Here is a 21,047-nt window from a genome sequence, read left to right as displayed (position 1 = left end):
AATGAAATATTCCATGGCAATGCTCTTACTAAAGTGAATACATGGACTGTTTTTCCAAAAGTGGCAAACTATTTGTTACCAATCTGTAAAGACATAAGTATCTTTCATCAAAATGTAAATGCGCTCATAGCTATTTTCATCAAAAAAATCTTGCTACAAAAATAATGTGTGCTTTCAGGTAGTCCATTCAAATTTTGGCACAAATCCCCTTTTTTTATTTCAGAATGGCACTTTGAGTAGCATCATTCAAGAGTGATCATACAAGAGTGACACCAGTACGATGTTAGAACAGGTGGTCCCCAAATCCAGTCCCTCTCACAGAAAGACCAACTAGCAACTATCCAGAGACAAGATGCTTTTGTGAAGATCCCAGAACCCAGGGGTGAGGCCAAAGTATTCCCTTGGACCACAAAAACTGAGAAAAACCACATTAGAAGGGCTAGAGGAGCAGTTTCACTTTCACTCCACTATCCCTTCCCCAGGCTGGCAGAGTGTCACATGGAGAGGGTTCCCCTGGGTCTACGGTTACTCTAGCGGGAAAAAGAGAGCTCATAGTGGACATCCAGCTTCCCCAGCATTCTCAGACGATTCCTGGGAGTCTCACTTCAGTCTTACTTAATGGGGATCACTGGGGAAACCACGGGGCTAGACCACAAGGGATCTGCTAGAGATGAAATGGGGGTGAGGCTCATAGTAAGCAGCTTGAGGATCCTGGTAGACTGTTTTCCTACTGGCAGCAGCTCCCATGCAGAGAGCCCAGCCATCTGCAGAACTGAGTCAGTGGACCCAAGTGGCCAGGAGGTTCAGTTGACAGTTCTGCCTGGTTGGGTCCTCAGCCAACAGGCTGTCCCATGGATTCCATCCTATGACCTCTCCTGGACAAAGTGGTAAGCAACCAGCCCCACTCAACTACTGAGCATAGCCTCCAGCCTTGCCCAACCAGGAAACCTGTCTAGAGACCCAGGGCAACTGCAGAGCTCATCCTATGGCCCACCCAGGCAGGGAGCCAAGCCAGCAGCCCTGCCCAACTGTGGAGCATACCCTCCAGCCTCTCCTGAGTTAGGAGCCCAAACAGCGACCCCAGGCAACCTCAGAGCACAGTCCATGACCCCTTCCAGGCATGGAGCAAAGCCAATATCCCTGTCAACCTGCGGAACATAGCATTTGGCCCCTCTTCACCGGGGAACCCAAACTGTGATGCCATGCAGCCATAGAACACAGTCTACAGCCCCACCCGGGCAGAGAACCAAGCCAATTTCCCTGCCAAATTGTTGGGCATAGCCTTCAGCCCTGCCAAATCAAGAAGCCTGGCCAGAGGTCCTGGGAAACTGTGAACCACATCCTTCAGCCCCACTTCAGCAGGAAGCCAAGCAAGTAACCCTGCCCAACTGTGGAGGATAGCCTCTGGCCCCTCTGACCAGAGAACATGAATAACAACTCTGAGGCAGCCTCAGAGCCCAGCTTACAGCCTTACTTGAGCAGGTAGCCAAACAAACAGCCCCACCTAACTGTGGAGCAAGGCTTGCAGCTTTACCCAACCAGGGTGTCCAGGCAGCAACCCTGCTCAGCCATGATGTCCAGCCTATAGCACTGCCCAATTGGTGAATACAGCCTACTGCCTCAATCAGGTAGGGAGCCTAACCGTCAACTCTGCCTAATCATGGAATATAGACTGCAGCCCCAACTGACTAGGGAGAACAGAAAGCAATCTCATCTAACTACAGAGCACATACTACAGCCTCACTCAACTGCACAGCACAGCTGGTGGCCACACCAGACCAGGGAGCCTGGGCAGCTACCTTGCCCAACAGTGGAGCACAGTGGCCTACCCAACTGGAGACCCTATGCTATGGCTGTGGCCAACTGCAAAGGAAAGCATATGGCTCTTCTTAACTGTAAAGCACAGCCTGAGGCCTGGTCTAATCATGAAGCCCCAACTCCAGGCTCACTGGATTGTGGAGCCCAGCCATCAGGTGTGACCTACCAGGGAGCCCTGACAGCAGCCCTGCCTGAACATGGAGCCAAGCCAGATGACCCAACTGACCATGGAGCACAGCCACTGGCCACCACTCCCCTGACTTCAGAGCATGGGAAGTGGCCCCACACAACCAGAGACCCCAATAGTAAGCCCTGTCTGCCCACGGACACTATAGATGATACACCCAGAACCCCAAACTAGGCTGACTGATGAACATCTTTTGCTGCTAAATCTAATTTGAAAAGGTTCGAAGAGGAGACTGCTTCCTCAGTTATGCAGACACCAACACAAGGATACAAGGATCATGAAGAATCAGGTAAACATGACACCATCAATGGAAACTAATAAAGCTCCAATAAATGACCCCAAAAAATGGAGATCTAAGAACTGACAAATAATTCAGAATAATCCTCTTAAAGAAGTTCACTGAACTACAAGAAAATACAAATGGACAGCTAAACAAAATTAGGAAAACAATACATGAAAAAAAATAGAAATTCAATAAAGAAATAGAAACCATTAAAAAAACAAACAAACAGGGCCAGCCCAGTGGTGTAGTGGTTAATTTCACGTGCTCCACTTTGGTAGCCCAGGGTTCACAGGTTTGAATCCCGGGTGCAGAGCTACACGCTGCTCATCAAGCCATGCTGTGGTGGCATCCCACATACAAAATAGAGGAAGATGGGCACAGATGTTAGCTCAGGGCTAATCTTCCCCAACAAAAAGAGGAAGATTGGCAATAGACGTTAGCTCAGGGCCAATCATCCTCACCAAAAAAAAAAAAAAAACAGAAATCCTAGAGCTAAAGAATACAATGACTGAATTGAAGAATTTAATACAGACCTTCAGTAACAGACTTGACCAAGCAGAAGAAAGAATCAGTCAACTTGAAGACATGTTGTTTGAAACTATCTGGTCAGAGGAGTGAAAAGAAAAAAGAACGAAGGAGAAAGTATGCGGGACTTAAGGGACACCTTAAAGCAAAACAACATATCTAGGATTATGGGAATCCCAGAAGGAGAAGAGAGAGAGAAAGGGACAGAAAGTTTGTCTAAAGAAATAATGGCTGAAAACTTTCCAAACCTGGGGAGAGAAATGGACATCAAATTCATGAGGCCCAAAATTCCCTACATAGGTTGAATGCAAAAAGGGCTACACTGATACACATTATAATTAAACTGTCAGAAGTTAAAGACAAAAAAAAATTTGAAAGTAGGAAGAGAAAAGTGATTTATTACACATAAGGGAGCCCCATAAGACTATCAGTGGAGTGTGTAGCAGAAAACTTGCAGGCCAGGAGAAAACAGGAAGATATATTCAAAATATTGAAAGAAAAAATGTCAACCAAGAATACTATACCCAGTAAAGCTGTCCTTCAGATATAAAGGAGAGATAAAGACTTTCCCAAATAAACAAAAGATCAAAGAGTTTGTCAGCATTAGACCTGCCTTACAAGAAATGCTAAAGGGAGTTCTTCAAGCTGAAAAGAAGACACAAATTAACAACATAAAAACAGATGAATGAGTAAAACTCATCAATGAAGGTACATATAGAGTCAAAGTCAGATTCTCTAATATTGTAATGGTGGTGTATGAAACGCTTTCGGCTCTAGTTTAGAAGTTAAAAAACAAACATATATAATACAGCAAGAGAAGAAGAAAGGAATAAAGGAACTGCAAAAAGGCAGAAAACAACAAAATGGCAACAGTAAGTCCTTACCTATCAATATTATTTTAAACATAAACAGATTGAATTCTCCAATCAAAAGACATAGAGTGACTGAATGGACTAAAAAAAAAAAAGATGTGGGGCCGGCCCAGTGGCGTAGTGGTTAAGTTCATGTGCTCCGCTTCAGCGGCCTGGGGTTCGCCAGTTCAAATCCCAGGCGCAGACTGACACACCGCTCACCAAGCCATGCTGTTGTGAGATCCCACATACAAAATAGAGGAAGATGGGCATGGATATTAGCTCAGAGCCAATCTTCCTCAGCAAAAAGAGGAGGATTGGCAACAGATGTTAGCTCAGGGCTAATCTTCCTCACCAAAAAAATAAAAATAATGAAAAAATAAAGATAAATTTCTAAAAAAAAAAAAAAACCCAAGATGCAATGATATGCTGCCTATGAAAGACTTACTTTAGCTTTAAGGACATATGTATGCTGTGAATGGACAGAAAAGATATTCCAAGCAAATGGTAACCAAAAAGAACAGGGTTGGCTATACATGTATCAGATAAAATAGATTTTAAGTTAAAAGTGGTCACAAGAGAAAAATAAGATCATTATATAATGATAAAGGGGTAATTCATAAAGAAGATGTAACAGTTGTAAACATTTATGCACCTAACATTGGAGCATCTAAAGATATAAAGCAAATGCTAACAGAACTGAAAGGAGAAATAAACAGCAATAAAATACTAGTAGGTGAAACTAATACTCCACTCTTAACAATGAAAATATCATCCAGGCAGAAAATCAATAAGGAGAAAGCAGATTTGAACAACACTTTAGACCAAATGGACCTAACACACAGACACAGAACATTCTATCCAGCAGCAGAATACAAATTCTTCTCAAGTGTACACAGAGCATTCTTTAGGATAGATCATATGTTAGGCCACAAAACAAGTCTTAACAAATTCAAAATGATTGAAATCATACCAAGAATCTTTTTTTACCACAATGGTATGAAACTAGAAATCAATAACAGGAGGATAATTGGAAAATTCACAAATATGTGGAAATTAAACAACACACTCCTGAACAACCAATGAATCGAAGAAAAAAACAGAAAAATAATTTAAAAAAATATTTGGAGACCAATGAAAATGGTCTCCAAATGGTGGAAACACAACATACCAAAACTTAAGTATTTCTTAGAGGAGTGTTTATAGCTATAAATGCATATTTTAATAAAAAAGAAATATCTCAAATAAACAACCTAACATTACACCTCACAGAACTAGAAAAAGAAGAACAAACTAAGCCCAAAATTAGCTGAAAGAAGTAAATAATAAAGATTAGAGCAGAAATATATGAAATAAAGAAAAAGAAAACAATAGAAAATATCAATAAAACTCAGAATTGGTTTTTTGAAAGACAAACAAAATTGACAAATCTTTAGCTAGAAAAACCAAGAAAAAAAGAGAGAGGACTCAAACAAATAATATCATAAATTAAAGAGGAGATATTACAACTGATACCACAGAAAGACAAAGGATCATAAGAGACTACTATGAACAACTATACACCAACAAATTGAATAAGCTAGAAGAAATGCATAGTTCTTACAAACATACAACTTACCAAGAATGAATCGTGAAGAAATAGAAAATCTGAACAGACCAATAATGAGTAAGATTGAATCAGTAATCAAACACCTCTCAACAAATAAAAGCCCAGTACCAGACGGCTTCACTGGTAAATTCTACCAAATATTTAAAGAAGAATTGATGCCAATCCTCCTCAACAAACTGAAGAGAGGGAACACTCTCAAACCCATTTTACGATGCCAGCATCACCCTCATACCAAAGTCAGAGAAGGACACTACAAGAAAAGAAAATTACAGGCTAATATCCCTGATGAATATACATGCAAATATTCTCAACAAAATATTAGCAAACTGAATTCAAAGCACATTAAAAGGATCATATACCAGTGGAATTTATCCTAGAGATGAAAAGATAGTTCACTATAACAAATCAATAAATGAGATACATCACATTAACAGAATGAAGGATAAAAATCATACAGTCTTCTCAATAGACATAGAAAAAGCATTTGAAAAAACTCAACATCCTTTCATGATAACTCTCAACAAATTGGGAATACAAGGATGTATCTCAATATTAAAAAGGCCATTTATGAGAAGCTCATAGCTAATATTATAGTCAATGGTGAAAAACTGAAAGCTTTTCCTCTAAGATCAGGACAAGACATGGGTGCCCACTCTCACTACTCGTATTCAACATAGTACTGGAAGTCCTAGAGAAATTAGGCAAGAAAAAGAAATGAAAGGCATCCAAATCGGAAAGGAATAAGTAAAATTGTCTGTGTTTGCACATGAAATGACTTTATATTTAGAAAATCCTAAAGACTCAACCAAAAAACTGTTGGAACAAATTCAATAAAGTTTCAGGACACACAATCCAACACAGAAAAGTCAGTTGCATTTCTATACACTAACAACAAACTATCTGAAGAAGAAATAAAGAAAACAATCCCAATTACCATAGTATCAATATCAATAAAATACTTAGGAATAAATTTAAGGAGGGGAAAGATCCATACATTAAAAACTATAAGATGCTGATAAAAGAAATTTAAGAAGAAACAAATAAATGGAAATACATCCTATGTTCATTGATCAAAATAATTAATATTGTTAAAATGTACATACTGCCCAAAATGATTTATAGGTTCAATGCAATCTTTACCAAAATTCCAATGGAATTTTTAACAGAAATAGAAAAAATAATTGTAAAAGTCGTATGGAACCACAGAAGACTCTGAATAACCAAAGCAATCTTGAGAAAGAATACGCTGGAGGAATCACACTTCCTGATTTCAAACTTTATTACAAAGCTATATAAGCAAAACACTATGGTACTGGCATAAAAGCAGACACACAGACCAATGGAACAGAATTGAGAGCCCAGAAATAAACCCACACATATATGGTGAACTAATATTTGACAAGAGAGCCAAGAATACTCAATGAAGAAAAGATAGTCTCTTCAATAAATTGTGATGGAAAAACTGGATATTCACATGCAAAAGAAAGAAATCGGACCCCTATCTTATACCATTCACAAAAATTGACTCAAAATGGATTAAAGACTTAAATGTCATACCCAAAATCATAAAACTTCTAGAAGAAAACATAGGGAAAAAGCTCCTTGACATTGGTCTTGGCAATGATTTTTTTGCATATGACACCAAAATCACAAAGAACAAAAGCAAAAGTAAACGAGTAGGACTACTTCAAACTAAAAAGCTTCTGCACAAGTAAAGGAAACCATCAACAAAATTAAAAGGCAACCTACGGAATGGGAGAAAATATTTGCAAACTATATATCTGAAAAGGGTTTAATATCCAAAACATATAAGGAAATCATACAACTGAACAGTAAAAATAATAATAATAATCTGATTTTAAAAATGGGCCTGAACAGACATTTTTTCAAATATGATATACAATTGGCCAACAGGTATATCAAAAGATGCTCAATATCACTAATCATCAGGGAAATGCAAATCCAAACCACAATGAGGTATCACTTCACACCTATTAGAATGGCTATTATCAAAAAGACAAGAGATAACACATGTTCACGAGAATGTGAAGAAAAGGGAACCCTTGTTCACTGTTGGTGGGAATGTAAATTGGAACAGCCACTATGGAAAACAGTATGGAGACTTTTCAAAAAATTAAAAAGAGAACTACCATTTGATCTAGCAATCCCACTTTTGGGTATACATTCAAAAGAAATGAAACCACTATTTCAAAGAGGTATCTGTACCCCCATGTTCATTGCAGCATTATTCACAACAGCCAAGATATGGCAACTACCTAAGTATGCACTGACAGATGAATGGATAAAGAAAATGTGTGTGTGTGTGTGTGTGTGTGTATACGTATATATGTATATAATGGAATATTATTCAGCCATGAGAAAGAAGGAAATCCTGCCATTTGAGACAATATGGATGGACCTTGAGGACATTATACTAAGTGAAATAAGTCAGACAGAGACAGACACATACTGTATGTTCTCATTTGTGTGTAAAATCTAAAAAAGTCAAACTCATAGAAACAGAGTAGATTGGTGGTTGCCAGGCAGATGGGGGAAATGGGGAGACGTAGGTCAAAGGGTACAAACTTTCAGTTATGAGTTAGTCCTGGGGATCTAATGTACAGCCTGGTGACTGTAGTTCACAATACCGTATTGTAAATTGAAATTTGCTAAAACAGTAGATCTTAAATGTTCTTACCCCACACACACAAAAGGTAACTGTGTGAGGTGATGGATATGTTAACTAACCTTATTGAGGTAATCATTTCATAATACACATGTATACCAAATCATCACATTGTACACCTTAAACTTACACAATGTTTTTTTAATTATATCTCAATAAACATGCAAAAATTTTTTTGAAAAATTTAAAATAAGAGTAATCATATCTTCCAACTTTATAACAAAATTTTACACATTTAAATTTATATGAAATATTATTTGCTTTTCAATCCAAATTAATTGGTATTCTGATTTTGATTTTAATTTCCTACAGGTCTATATACAGTGAGGAATCCAAGGGATGCTGTTATTTTAGTTCCTTTGATGTTCCTATTTCCCTGTACAAATTAGTAAACTGATACTCTGGATTCTGTAAGTCTTATGACTCTGTTAATCATAAGCTCACTCTATATAAACGGATGTTATTTTTTTGTATGAGGAAATTCAGCTTCTGAGCTGGTATGGTTAAGGGACAGATATTGTAGACTCTTTAAAAAAGGTCACCTAGGTAATAAGCACCATCCTGGAAGGCATCTTGAAGACATCCAGCAGGCTTTGGCAACACAGACACATATTCTTTGGCCTGGCCAACTCATTTTTACAGTTTTAAACTCCAACAGAGTTTCAAAGGAGTTATACGAGAATATCAGTACCCTCAGCCCCAATCAATATAACAATATGATATTAAAGATAAGATGATAAAATTAACTGGAAAGTCTAACCATGTATGTGAATTATGGATATAACATTTCAGGTAATCCACAAGGCTTATAATAAACTGCGATAAGCAAACCTTTATGTTTCTAACATCAGAGAAAATTTACCTCAGAAGCATATGTGACAATAATTCCATATATTACAAAGACGACATGAGAAATTGTTGGGGTAGTGTCAGATTACTTAATAAATGATACTAGTATTAGATGGAAAGAATCCATTTCCATTTTCTTCTACATATCACAAGCCAAAATTCATTCTAGGTAAATGTGTTTCTTCTCTTTATCCTCCCACTCCTTTTAAAATATTTAAGATATTTAATCTTCCTGGAATTTGCTCATGTGTATTGGGATCTAACTTTGTTTACCAAAATGACTAGCTAATTATTCTAACACTATTTACCAAATGTGTAGAAAAGAGTTAGCATAGCAGATCTGAGATTGCTTGCTAGCCTTAGAAAGGCCTGCTTGCAAGGTTGGCCCTCGGCCAGATTCTGGTAACTTGGATTTAAGGAGGGTTCCCACCATTCCCAGAACTCTTAATATTGGCTCACTGTGCCTAAACTCTTTGTACAAACAATATGGTTTATGCTAAATACCTTATTTCCCTCTGGGAGTCTGGAATTTTGGTATATGCTAGGCAGAGGGTACCTACATGAACAGTTCCCTGCCCTCCTCAAAATCTTAGGCACTGAATACCTAATGAGCTTCCTTGGTAAATAACATTTAACACACGTTGTCATAATTTGTTGTTGGAGGAATTAAGTGTATCCTGTGTGACTCCACTGAGAGGATTCTTGGAAGCTTGCATGTGTTTCTTTTGGACTTTGCTCCATGCACTTTTTTCCTTCACTGATTTGGTTTTACATTCTTTTGTAATAAATCACAGCTGTGAGTACAACTACATACTGAGTTCTGTGAGTCCTGCTAGTAAATCACTGTGGGTAGTCTTGAAGACCCCAGCACACTGAATATTTCACTTTTCTCCATGAATCTGAACTGTCACCATAATATAAATGTCTATATATATATGGTAATATATGGGCTCGTTATTTGTATTCCATTTATCTTTTCCTGAGTCAGTTCTACTCTGTTTTACTAACTATAGGTCAACAAAATTTTTTTAATTCCTGGTAGGGCAAATACTTTCCAACCTCCAAATTATTTTTCCTTCCAAATTCTCCAGAATATTCACAGGATCATGTATATATAGAAATCCATAAGGAGTTCTTGAATCACTAAGAACCTCTAAACCAAGGACCTCTAAGAAGCAAATGGGAAAAACTTACAAATACTCTGCTAACAAAAAGTAAATCCAACTGGCTAATAAACATCTGAAAATAGGTTTAACCTCATCATTAATATCAAAACAACAATGAAATACCATGTTCCTTAACTCCATTACTAAAAGACTTAAAAATTATGCTGCTACAGTCATAGACACATTAAAAACTGTATCTACCAAGCTCAACATACGTTTCTAAGACAAACTATCCAGGCTACAGCCCCATCCCAAAGGAAGAAGTCCTTGCTTGACTCTTGAGTAAGGCATGACCACTGGACCAGCATTGGACACCTGAAAGTGAGAGTTCATGGAGTTGGTGAAAGGGATCAGGAGTGTGACCATGAGGGGGTAGATCGGTTTTAGAAAATCTTTGAAGAACAGACAGGCCTTTGACAGAGATTATAGGGGGCTGGGGATGACTGGTGGGAAGGGAGAAGTAAGTTGACCCCTCTAGGTGCAAGGAATTGTGTGAATAAGCTGTAGTGCAGAAAATGACTATTAAAAGCCTATTTTTATCTGCAAAAGGTTATATAATGTAGGTGCTGCCCTAAAAGGCTTAAGGTATAAAGGTTTTAGAAATAAGTTCCAAGGTCTCTTTAAGGTACATTCTCTATGTTATACAAACTCTTCCTGAGACTAGAAGAAGAATGAAAGCTACCGAAATGCATTTAATGAGGCTGATATAACCTTGAAACTATGATGAGAAAACTATAGAATAAAAAAATAATAGGCCAATCTCACTCACGAACAAGAATGAAAAAAATTGGCAAGTTGAATCTAGTAGTATATTAAAAAACAATTACAACAATAAAAATACTGTGAGAGAATGTCAAGAAGATAGGCATATCCACAATTATAGTCAGAGATTTCAGCACCTCTCTCTCAATAACAAGTAGAGACAAAATAAGTAGATATACAATAGAAGACCTAAACAACATTATGAACCAACTAGACCTAAATGACATTTATAGAACAGTTCACACAACAACAGAAGGATACACATTTTCTTCAATTGCAATTGGAATATTTACCAAGATAGACCATATTCTGGGCCATAAAGGAAGTCTCAATAAATTAAAAGGATTCAAGTCATACAAAGTATGTTCCCTGACCACAATGGAATCGTGGTCAGCACTGTAGAAATCCATAACTGAAACATATCTGGAAAAGCCTCAAATACTTGGGAACTATATAGTATACTTTTAAATAACTCTTGGACCAAGAAAGAAACCAAAAGAGAAATTAATAAGTAATTACAATGAAAAAAAATGAAAACACAACGTATTAAAATTTTTGGGATGCAGCTTAAGCAGAATTAGAGGGAAATTTACAGTACTAAAATGCCTATATTAGAAAAAAAAGTCTCAAATCAATGACCTCAGCTTCTATTTTAAGTAGCTAGAAATAGAAGAGTAACAAACACAAAGTAAACAGAAGAAAGGAAATAATAATTTAAGAGTAGAAATCAATGAAATAGAAAACAGTAAAATAACAAAGAAAATCAATAAAACTAAAAGCCAGTTTGTTGAGATCAATAAAGTTGACGAGCCTCTAGCCAGAATGATACAGAAAAACAAGAGAAGACACAATTACTAACATCAGGAATGAGAGAGGTGACATCACTAGATAGTCTACAAATATCAAAAGGATAATAAGAAATTGATTGGCAAGGCTGTAAAGAAAAGGTACTCTTATACGTTGCTGGCAGGAATGAAAATTGTAATACCCCTTTGGAGGAGTATTTGAGAATACCTAATAAAATTATATATGCACTTCTCATTTGACCAACCATCCCTACTTCTAGGAATCTACCCTGAAGATATACCCCTAACCATATAAAAATACATTTGCACAACATTATCCTTCCAACATTGTTTGTAACAGCAACATATTGAAAACAAATGTCCATGTATAAGAGAGTGATGGAACAAATTATGGTAGTGACACAATGGAGTATTATAATGCAGTATTATGCAGCTATAAACAAAAGAGAAAGATTTCTATGTACTAATTGGCTTCAAATCTGTAAAATGTGTAAATAAATAGAGAGATTAACGGGCTTATTAAAATTTATTTTTCCTAACTATATTCTCCTAAAAGGATTTTGGTATCTTGTGGCTGTCTCATAGAGCTGAGCTCTGACCAAAAGGGATCAGAACAAATAATGGAGTGCCACAAAGGATAACAGCAAATAACCAACCTGAAGCACCGGCCAGAAAACACAAACAAGGAAAAGAGCAAAAGGTCCACAAAGGGAAACCTATGAGACCATTCACAGCACACTTTCTGTAGGTGGTTCCCAGAAAGACCCTCCTCTGAGGTCCAAGACTGAAAAAGGAGGGGGCCTCTGATGCAGCAGTGACCCTTGTATCTCTAGATGGGAGGGAGCTGTTGAGGGCACAAGGGGACCAGCCCCTTTCAGAACCTCACATCCAGGGTAGATCCCCAGGATGCTGCTGCCTGGGATAAGATCCAAGAATCCTCTTGGGGGTTCAGAAGCTTCCCAGTATCCAGTGAGAAATCCTATGTGAGGGGCCCAAAGCATCTAGGTTCCCTCCTCCTGAGTCTGTTGCCTCTTTCCTTCCCTACAGCTGACCAGACTGAGGTTCATTCCTCTCTTGCATCTCCAGGCAGCTGGGGCCCTGGAGTAAAAGTCAGTCTTGTTCCCCCCTCAACACCTCCCCGCCCCCAACTCGCCCACAATATGGAGCTCAGCCATCCCCACCGTCTGGAAGACAGACACACAGACCTAAGAGTGAGCGCCAACTAGGTGGGAGGAAGGGAGCGGTAGCGTAGCTCACAGATCCCTTCTGTCCCCATCCCTGCCTTTCCAGAGCCAGCGCCATGGGTGTACGCGAATTGGGCGTTCACCAATTGTCACTTCACCTTTTCCTCTCTCTGGGCTCCCCTGAAGCCAACTCCCTCCATGTGTCCACCTCCCCCACCCACACCCCCATAGAAACACAGCATCACAGCGCTGAGCCGGGAGCCTGGGGGTGGGGGAAGGGGTGTTCTGAAGGCAGGAGGGAGCGGAAGGGTCCGAGGCACTTCCTCCACCCGGATCTAGTCTCAGCCACCACCTCCCGCGGATGCCATTTCCGGGCGTCGCACCCACCTCCTCCAACAGTGACCGCTGCTTCTCTCCACGGATGCCTCCCGCCGGATGACTTCCTGCCTCTTGAGCTCCTGGAAGACAGACAGACCCCGGCTAAGACTCTCACAGTTGGCTGAGGGATTGCTTCCTCTACCAACAAATGCTGTCATTCTGGTCACCTGAGAGATCAGTTTTCAGGCGAGTGCACCATAGACGCACGCACCACCCACCGCAACATCCCACAACTCCTCCCAGGGCAGTCTGTCAGTCAGCAAGTGTGTCCTTCCTCTCCCTTTTCCGAGCCAACACACCTCTATGCCTGCCCAAGTGAGCGCGTGGTCACGTGACCGACCGTCAGCCCCACATGACTGAGCGCTCAGCTTGTGCGCTGCAGCCTGGCAGCACAGAGAGCAGAATCTTCTGCCTCTGAGGTTGAGCTGCTTGCTAGAAGAACCTGAAGCTCCTGACCATGGTGAAGATAGAGAGCGGGAAGGAAGGCTGGATTTGGAGCCAAAGCTTCCATCCCTAGGCCTAAGCCTTGCTCTGTAGGAGCACAGGGCTGGCCAGGCACACTCCATGAGGAGTTTGGAGACAAGTGACTTTTAATATTCTGTATAAAACTTGGGCAACATATTAAAACACACACACACAGGCTCTGTCTTGAAAAATACTGATATGCAAACCAAACATGCAAACTCCAATTTCCACCACCAGGATGATCCCTGTTAACACTTGCTGTTTGTGAAAGGAGGCGGCAAAACTGTCACTTTGCCCTACTTCATAAACCTTGAGTACTAGAATCAGGTGGGAAAAAAGCACTTTGCACCATGAGACAAATCAAAAATAAAAGGGTCACCACATCTGGTTCTTTTCCTGAAAATAATAAAACTTTGTATATTTCCCCTTAGCCTGGACTCCTACCCCCAAACCAACTTTATGTCTGGCTTTTGCTCCTGTCTGAAGATATGTTATTACCTTCGTGAATGTGAAAAACGTGTAGCATGAACTCAGGAACTTCGGAAATTTCAGTTTATTCCCTTTAAATAATTACGTATTTTCATTTGGCACGCCAGTCCTTCTAAAGTTGTAGCCTCTCACATTTCTTTATTGCCTTGACATGTTTTATAGTGTTGCAGAATTTTCCATAATCAGATACTATAAATTTGGTCCATTTACACACATTTATTTTTATAATGGGATCATACTTTCCATATGATACCAGTCTTTTCTATTTCACCAAATATAGAACGCATCAGAGCTTTCTTAGTTTAAAAACCTATACATCATCACTTTTAGTGGCTATATGGTATTACCATAACACTTTCCATGGGAACTACGATGAAGAAATGGTCTTCCTGACTCAAATTTGTGTGCTTTTCTGTCTTATTCTTTTAACCTTTAGGCAGCATTGAAGAAACACCCAAACTTTGATCTGCAAAATGCAACTTCTCAGCCCTTCAAAACTTACCTCATCCTCTGTATTCCTTAATACACTCCTCCCAGCCACTCCAGACAGACTGGATACCTCACTCCCATGGGAAGACTTTTTCCAACTCTATGCTTTTCTTCACACCACCCAACCTCTTTCCTACATTTCACAGCCCAACTTAATTGGGTCCTTTTTCTATGAAGCATGTTGAGTAGCAGTCCATGGTAACCTTTGCATTTAAAGCTATGAGAATAGGCTTTTGCAAGGAGTATATTATTCATACATTAATTATCTGTGTTCATATTTTATCTTTGCATCTATATTTTAAGTTCAAGAAGGGTGATTTCTGCCAACTCTAACAAAGAACTTTATTGAAAACACAGACAAGACTCAAATAGATATCAATACACTAGAACAATAATCAGAAGGGTAGCTTACTTATGATGGCTCAGTTCGCTATAAGCCTAAATACCAAATGTCACAATCTGAACAAAAAGACAAATATCAACAAATGTGTTTTCACAGTTCTAATATTCATTTGGCACCAGAAGAATGATCCAGCTCATACACAGTTGGGCAAAGTTAGTATCAGCCTTAAAGATGTACATTACAACATAGAACCAACTGTGAAAACCAAAGCATTATTCAAGGATCATAACTCAGCAACATAAGGACAATCAGAGGCAAGTGACTAATCATACTAATTTTCTTGGTCCGCCTCAGGGTTATTTTGATCATCTGTTTTGCCTGACAGTTCCTTAGCAAATTTCTCAGTTTCATGGAAGGCAGAAATAAGTGGGTCAAGGCTGAAAGCATCATCAGTGAACATTACCTCCTTTTTGATATTGTTACCAATATTTTCAAACATTGCTAGAACAACTTGAATATTGTCATTTGTCTCTTTCCTGTTAAAAAGATCCATAAATTCTGACATTGCTTCAGCACTGAGTAGCTCTTTTGTCGTGACAGGATTTTCAGATAAATTCAGTAGCATTTTCAGAACATGAAACCTTGTTTTGGTATTGCCCATGGCTAGTAAGGAAAGAAACCCAGACATATACTTGGTAACCAGTATGTGATAGTCAGTAGTCATAGTGAGGTGTCTAACCATTTTTATTCCAGACTGCTGCTCAGGAGAATCCAAGATATAAGCAAGGGTTTCTTCACACAGTTGACATATGTATGTCTGAATCATGTTTAGATTTGGATAAGGTGGAACCATATGAATCATATTTTCCAAAAAACTTGTCCTAACTCGGGAGGACGGATAATTGAGCAAGGTTTCAATAAGTGAGACAACACCTGAATCCCGAATGAAATCTCGGGTAAATTGAGAAGCACTTCTCATACCCATTGCAATTTTAAATATTTCATGAATAAAAAGGTCTCGAATTTTGTCCATTAATAGAAGGAGTTCTTCAAACTCTCCAGCACCAATTTTAAGCTCACACTGTATGCAGCTGCAGGACCAACTCTCAGGCTCTGCACTCTCCCTGGCCCTAAGATGCTCCCGAATTTCCCTGACTGACCGGTAGGAAGGATCGTACTGAGATGGGAACTCAGGCTCAGGCTGATTAGGCTGAAGCAAACATTCCTGCTCTTTCCCTTCTAGAGTCTGTTTCATGTTCCTGGGCTTTCCTCCAAACATTTCAGAGAACAGAGATGCTGCTTCTTTTGGAAATCTAAAGGGGCTTGAGAATGGAAAGCCAATCCTACCCCACGGACCAGGCTTGAACTGAACAGTGACCTCCTCCCAGCTCTGGGGCCTGCATGAAGCATCAGGCTCCTGCTCAGTTGAATACCTGGACCTGCAAATGGCCCTGAACACAGGGCTAGGATTTGATTCAAAATGGGCCTCATCTCCTGCCCAGAACCAGGACCCCACTACGGCCTCATCTTCCTCAGCTACTGTCTTGGACTCATAGTTTGTTCCACTGCCAGTCCTGTTATTGGCCTCATCTTTAGCTCCAAACCAAGACCCAACAACTGCCCCTTCCTCCTTTTCTGTCCTGGACTCACAGGTGGCCCCAGTTCCAGTTTTGTTAACGGCCTTGTCCCCAGACCAGAACCAGGACTCAACAATCATCTCTTCATCTTCTGGCCTGGATGCACAGTATGTCTCTGCTTCTACAATGACTTCTTTTGCAGCCCAGAACCAGGATCCAAAAATAGTTTCCTCTTCAGTCCTTGATCTGGTGTCTTCTATTGCTTGAGGCCCAACCTCTATACTGTCTTCTTCAGCCCAGAACCAAGACCCAACAATGATTTCCTCCACCTCAGTCCCAGGCTTGGACTCAAAACTGGCCCCTGCCTCCAGACTGGCCTCTTCTTCAGCCCAGAACCAGGACCCAACAATGACTTCCTCCTCTTCAGCTTCTGGACTGGATTTGTTGCAAAAACCAGGCTCCTTTTTAAAAGCCTCTTCCCTGGCCCAGAACCAAGACCCAACAATAGCTTCCTCTTCAACTGCCAGCCTGTCCTCTTCACTAGCCTCAGCTGCTGTTTCCAGCTTGTCCTCTTCCCCAGCCCAGAACCAAGAACCAATAATGCCCTCCTCCTCAGCATATGGCCTGGATTCTTCTCTGTCTGTAGCCTCTATAATAGCTTCATCCCCTTTCCAGAACCAGGACGTAATCATGGTCTCTTCCTTGGTCAGTGGCTTGGTCTCTTTTCCAGTTCCATCATCTATACTATCCTCTTCTGCAGCCCATAACCAGGGTCCTGTAATGGCCTCTGGCCTTGTGTATTTTCTGGACCAGAACCATGAATCAACAGTGTCCTGTTCCTCCTCTGGCCTAGATTTCCAGCTGCCTCCACTGGCAGGATACATACAGGGATTTTCTTCTGCCCAGAAGCAAGACTCAATATTGATCTCTTCAGCCTCTGCCATAAATGTGCATCTAGTACCAGCCCCATACTTCATATTGACCTCTTCTGTAGTCCCAAACCAAGATGATGATATAATAACCTCTTCCTTGTCCTCCAGGCTAGACTTGTTGCTGACTTCTGCCCCCACATAACCTTCTACTCCAGCCCAAAACCATGACCCAATAATAGGTTCTTCCTCCTCAGCCCCTGACATGGTGTCACAGCTGACTTTAGCCCCATAATCCATCTGGCCCTGATTTCCAGCCCAAAACCAGGACCCAAATATTTTCTCTTCTTCAGCTCCTGGACTGGCCTCTTCTCTAAACTCAGCCTCTGTATTGACTTCTCCAGCCCAGAACCAGGGACCAATGACCTCTTCTTCCTCAGACCTTAGCCTGGACCCACAGCTGGCCCCAACACCAGCTTCCACACTGGCCTCATCACTGACCCAAAACCAAGACCCAAAAATGGTCTCTTCCTCAGCCTCTGGGTTGGTCTCTCCAGCAGCCCAGAAGCAGGAACCAGCAATGACCTTTGTTTTATCATCTGGTAGCAGAGATTTGGAAATGGCCTCAGCCCCAGTTTCCATACTAGTCTTTTCCCCAAGCCCATGCGTGGAATTGCCAATAGGCTCCTCCTCAGTTCTTGGTCTGGATTTACTGCTGACCTCAGTCCCCATATTGGCCTCTTCCTCAGTCCAGAACCAAGTGCCAACAATGGACTCATCCTCCACTTGAGAACCGGACTTGACACTGGCCCCACCCACTATGCTGGATTCTTTTGCAGCCCAGAAACAGGTCCCAATGAGGAACTCCTCCTCCGACCTGGCTTTTTGCTTGTCCCTGGCTCTGGCCTTGGTTTTGGCCTCTTCCTTTGCCATTGCTTTGGCCCTGGCCTCTTTCTTGGACTTGGGCCTTGACAAGTTATTAGCCTTTTCTCCAGGCCAGAACCAAGGCTCTTTTTTGACTATATCTATAGACCCAGACATGAAATCAACAGAAGCTTCTCGCTTGGCCCTGTGCCTGGCCCTGACATTGGCCCCTTTCCTGGCTCTGGGTTTGGACCTGGATTTGGCCTCTTCTCCAGCCCAGAACCAGGACTTCACATTGTTCTCACATTCAGACCCAGAACTGAACTCAGAGACTTCTTTCTTGGACCTAAACCTGGACCTGCTATTGTTCTCTTCCCTGGGCCTGGACGAGATATTGGTCTTTTCTCTGACCCAGAACAAGGATGTCTTAACAGATTCATCCTCAGAACTAGAACTGGACACAATATAGCGCTCCTGATTGGTTTTCGGCCTAGACAAGGCCTCTTTTTTGGCCATGTGCCTGGACCTGGTATTGGCCTTTACCCTGTCCCTAGGATGAAACCTTGTACTAAAATCTTCTCCACTCCAGAACCAGGAACTCATAGAAGATCCATCCACCAATCTGAAATCACAATTGTGACATGCCTCTTGTTTCCATGTAGGCCAGGGACAGCACCATGACCGGATATTGGTCTCCTCTGACCCAAACAAAGGCTGGATTCCTGACTGAGACTTGACCTTGGTGCCAGGAAAGCACTCAGTATCCACATTAATCAATTCCCTATCCATAGACAAAGTCTTAGTTTTAGCAACTGACCCAGACTCAGTACCAACCAGTGCCCAGGCTATGGCACTGGTCTGGGACACTCCCTCTGTCTTCAACATTGCCTCAGCATCAAACACAGTCTGGGCCCGTGAATGGGCTTCATGCATGCGTGTTGCACCAGGGATTACCTTGGCCTCTGTTTTAGGATGTGTCCCACCTTCTGCCATGGCCTCAGTTTTGGGTCTTGCACCAGGCAAAACATGGGTCTCAGTTTTGGGCCTTGCCCCAGCCATTGCCTGGAACTCAGTTTTGTGCCTTGCCCCAAACATAGCCTGGGACTCAGTTTTGGGCCTTGCCCCAAACATAGCGTGGGTCTGGCTCCTAACCTTGGGTCTGACCACCAGTGGGACTTCATTCTCTCTCTCAGCCCCACCCCCAACCTCTTCTCCAGGCTTCTTTTCAGGCTTAGCCTGGGCGCCAGGCTCAATCTCGGCCCCAGTCATAGTACAAGTTACAGAAGAGACTCAGGTAAATACTCCTACCCCAGTCTCAGCCTCTACCACAGGATCTGTCACAGTTTTTTATCTTCACGCTCTGATCCGTCAGTGATTCAGGAGACGATAGAGTTGGAAACAAGAGTTAAAGTCAATCGCCAGTCCAGCAGTCAATCAGCCTCCTTCTCAGGCCCAGCCTCAGCCAATATTACAGACAAGAGTGCAGCAGAAGCACAACCAAGCTGGGGGAGGATGGATGGTTCCCGGGTGGGTGCAGACCTGTAGAGGGTGGTGGTCAGCAGCAGTTCCAACACCACCAGAGCTGCCACTGGAGGTGGATGGATCTAGGAAGAGAGAATGTCATGGGACTTTGAGTCTCTTTCAATTGTGTCGCTCCACGCGGAGACTCACAGAGACTGGACTTTGAACGCTTGGTGAGACACTCAGATTAGAGAGTCTTTCTGTCACCGACATTTCGCCCACACCCTTCACCCCCAGAGCTGCCACGGTACTTTGCCTGCTACAAAACAGGTGTGAGGTTGGTGGGAAAGTGTGTTGGCAATGAGAGAGGCTGAGAACCCCCAGACTAGAACCTAATCACTCTTTGGTCTGTGTTGGTCTCCACTCCCAGCCCAAGTTGTACCCACTCTCATACCAACCTGCACTGATGGGGTGCAATTTCCCCTCCTTGCTTTGTTCCAGTGGAATTAAGCCCTATAGCAGACAGCAGGCCATCCTACAGACAACATACAGGAGAAAATGGAGTCTGAGTGCTTGGCATTCAGGCAGACACCCTGACCCCTGATGTAAACATCTCTCTTCCTGTTTAAGGGTCCAATTTGCCTAACGTTACATGTCTCCTGGTCCCTGTTCCCAGGTCTTCTCCTCCCATTCACAGCCCAATCCACAACTACCCCAATATTCCTAATAGCTCCTGCAGGAAATGGACAAGGGATGCTGCAGCACTGTGCAAATCTGGCAGAGAGTAGGACAGGAGAATCAAAGACACCCAACTGGATCAAACACCAATGATCTTACTCTGTAGCTGTCCCCTGCATTGCCCCTCTTCACACCAACCTCCAGAGATTTGAGCCAGTCTCTTCCTCCTTTCCTTCCCTGCAGAGGTGATCAGCCTTAAAGCAGGCCTATGAACAAAGAGGCGAAAAATAAGACAGCAAGGAAATAATGGTAGCAACTCAGTGCTTGGTAGTCCGACAAACACCAAGGATAAAAAGTACCCATATTATCTGTCTTTTAACATTTAGTGTCCAGTTGGTACAATATTCTTTAATGCAACCCCTCTATTTCAAGTTTCTGGATAACTCCTCCTCTTCCCATCACTCTCCTCATCACTCCCTTCTCCAATTCTGAGGATTCACAACTAGGTGTTCACAGTTCCCTGCGCCGCACACCATAAATTGGAGAAAGTACCCAGCATATTCTAGACAACAGATTTTCAAGTGGTATTTGTAATTATGACTCCCTTGTCACATCCACCTCCAAAATCCATCATTTAGTGCCAATTAGAGAAGAGCAGGGAAGGAAAGCAAGGGAAGTGCCTACAAAGCTGGTAGAGAGGAAAACTTG

The 21,047-nt window shown here is 41.6% G+C and overlaps 2 protein-coding genes across 2 annotated transcripts in view; both read right to left on the bottom strand.

The window, feature by feature from the left end:
* The window catches only part of GPRASP2 (G protein-coupled receptor associated sorting protein 2), a 90,583-nt gene extending 70,400 nt beyond the window's left edge, over nt 1-20,183 (bottom strand). Inside the window, exon 1 of the mRNA XM_058536398.1 lies at nt 20,120-20,183. The gene's annotated coding sequence lies outside the window, so the exon portion shown is untranslated. The remainder of the gene's footprint in view (nt 1-20,119) is intronic.
* GPRASP1 (G protein-coupled receptor associated sorting protein 1) lies at nt 14,865-20,184 on the bottom strand. The gene is made up of 2 exons (XM_058536396.1): nt 20,120-20,184; nt 14,865-19,804 (listed from the first exon to the last, which is right to left on the bottom strand). Exon 2 carries the CDS (start codon nt 19,467-19,469, stop codon nt 15,222-15,224), a length of 4,248 nt encoding a protein of 1,415 aa, XP_058392379.1. The 5' UTR covers nt 19,470-19,804; nt 20,120-20,184; the 3' UTR covers nt 14,865-15,221.
* Between the last annotated feature and the right edge of the window lie 863 nt (nt 20,185-21,047).

This window comes from Diceros bicornis, chromosome X (assembly GCF_020826845.1).
Source record: "Diceros bicornis minor isolate mBicDic1 chromosome X, mDicBic1.mat.cur, whole genome shotgun sequence".
Classification (NCBI taxonomy): Eukaryota; Metazoa; Chordata; class Mammalia; order Perissodactyla; family Rhinocerotidae; genus Diceros; species Diceros bicornis.
The sequence above is the reverse complement of the archived record's forward strand: the minus strand, read 5'-3'. Positions and strand labels throughout refer to the sequence as shown.

Excerpts from the sequence above, each read along its gene's own strand:
- GPRASP1 (XM_058536396.1), bottom strand. The coding sequence starts at position 19,469 with ATGACTGGGGCCGAGATTGAGCCTGGCGCCCAGGCTAAGCCTGAAAAG.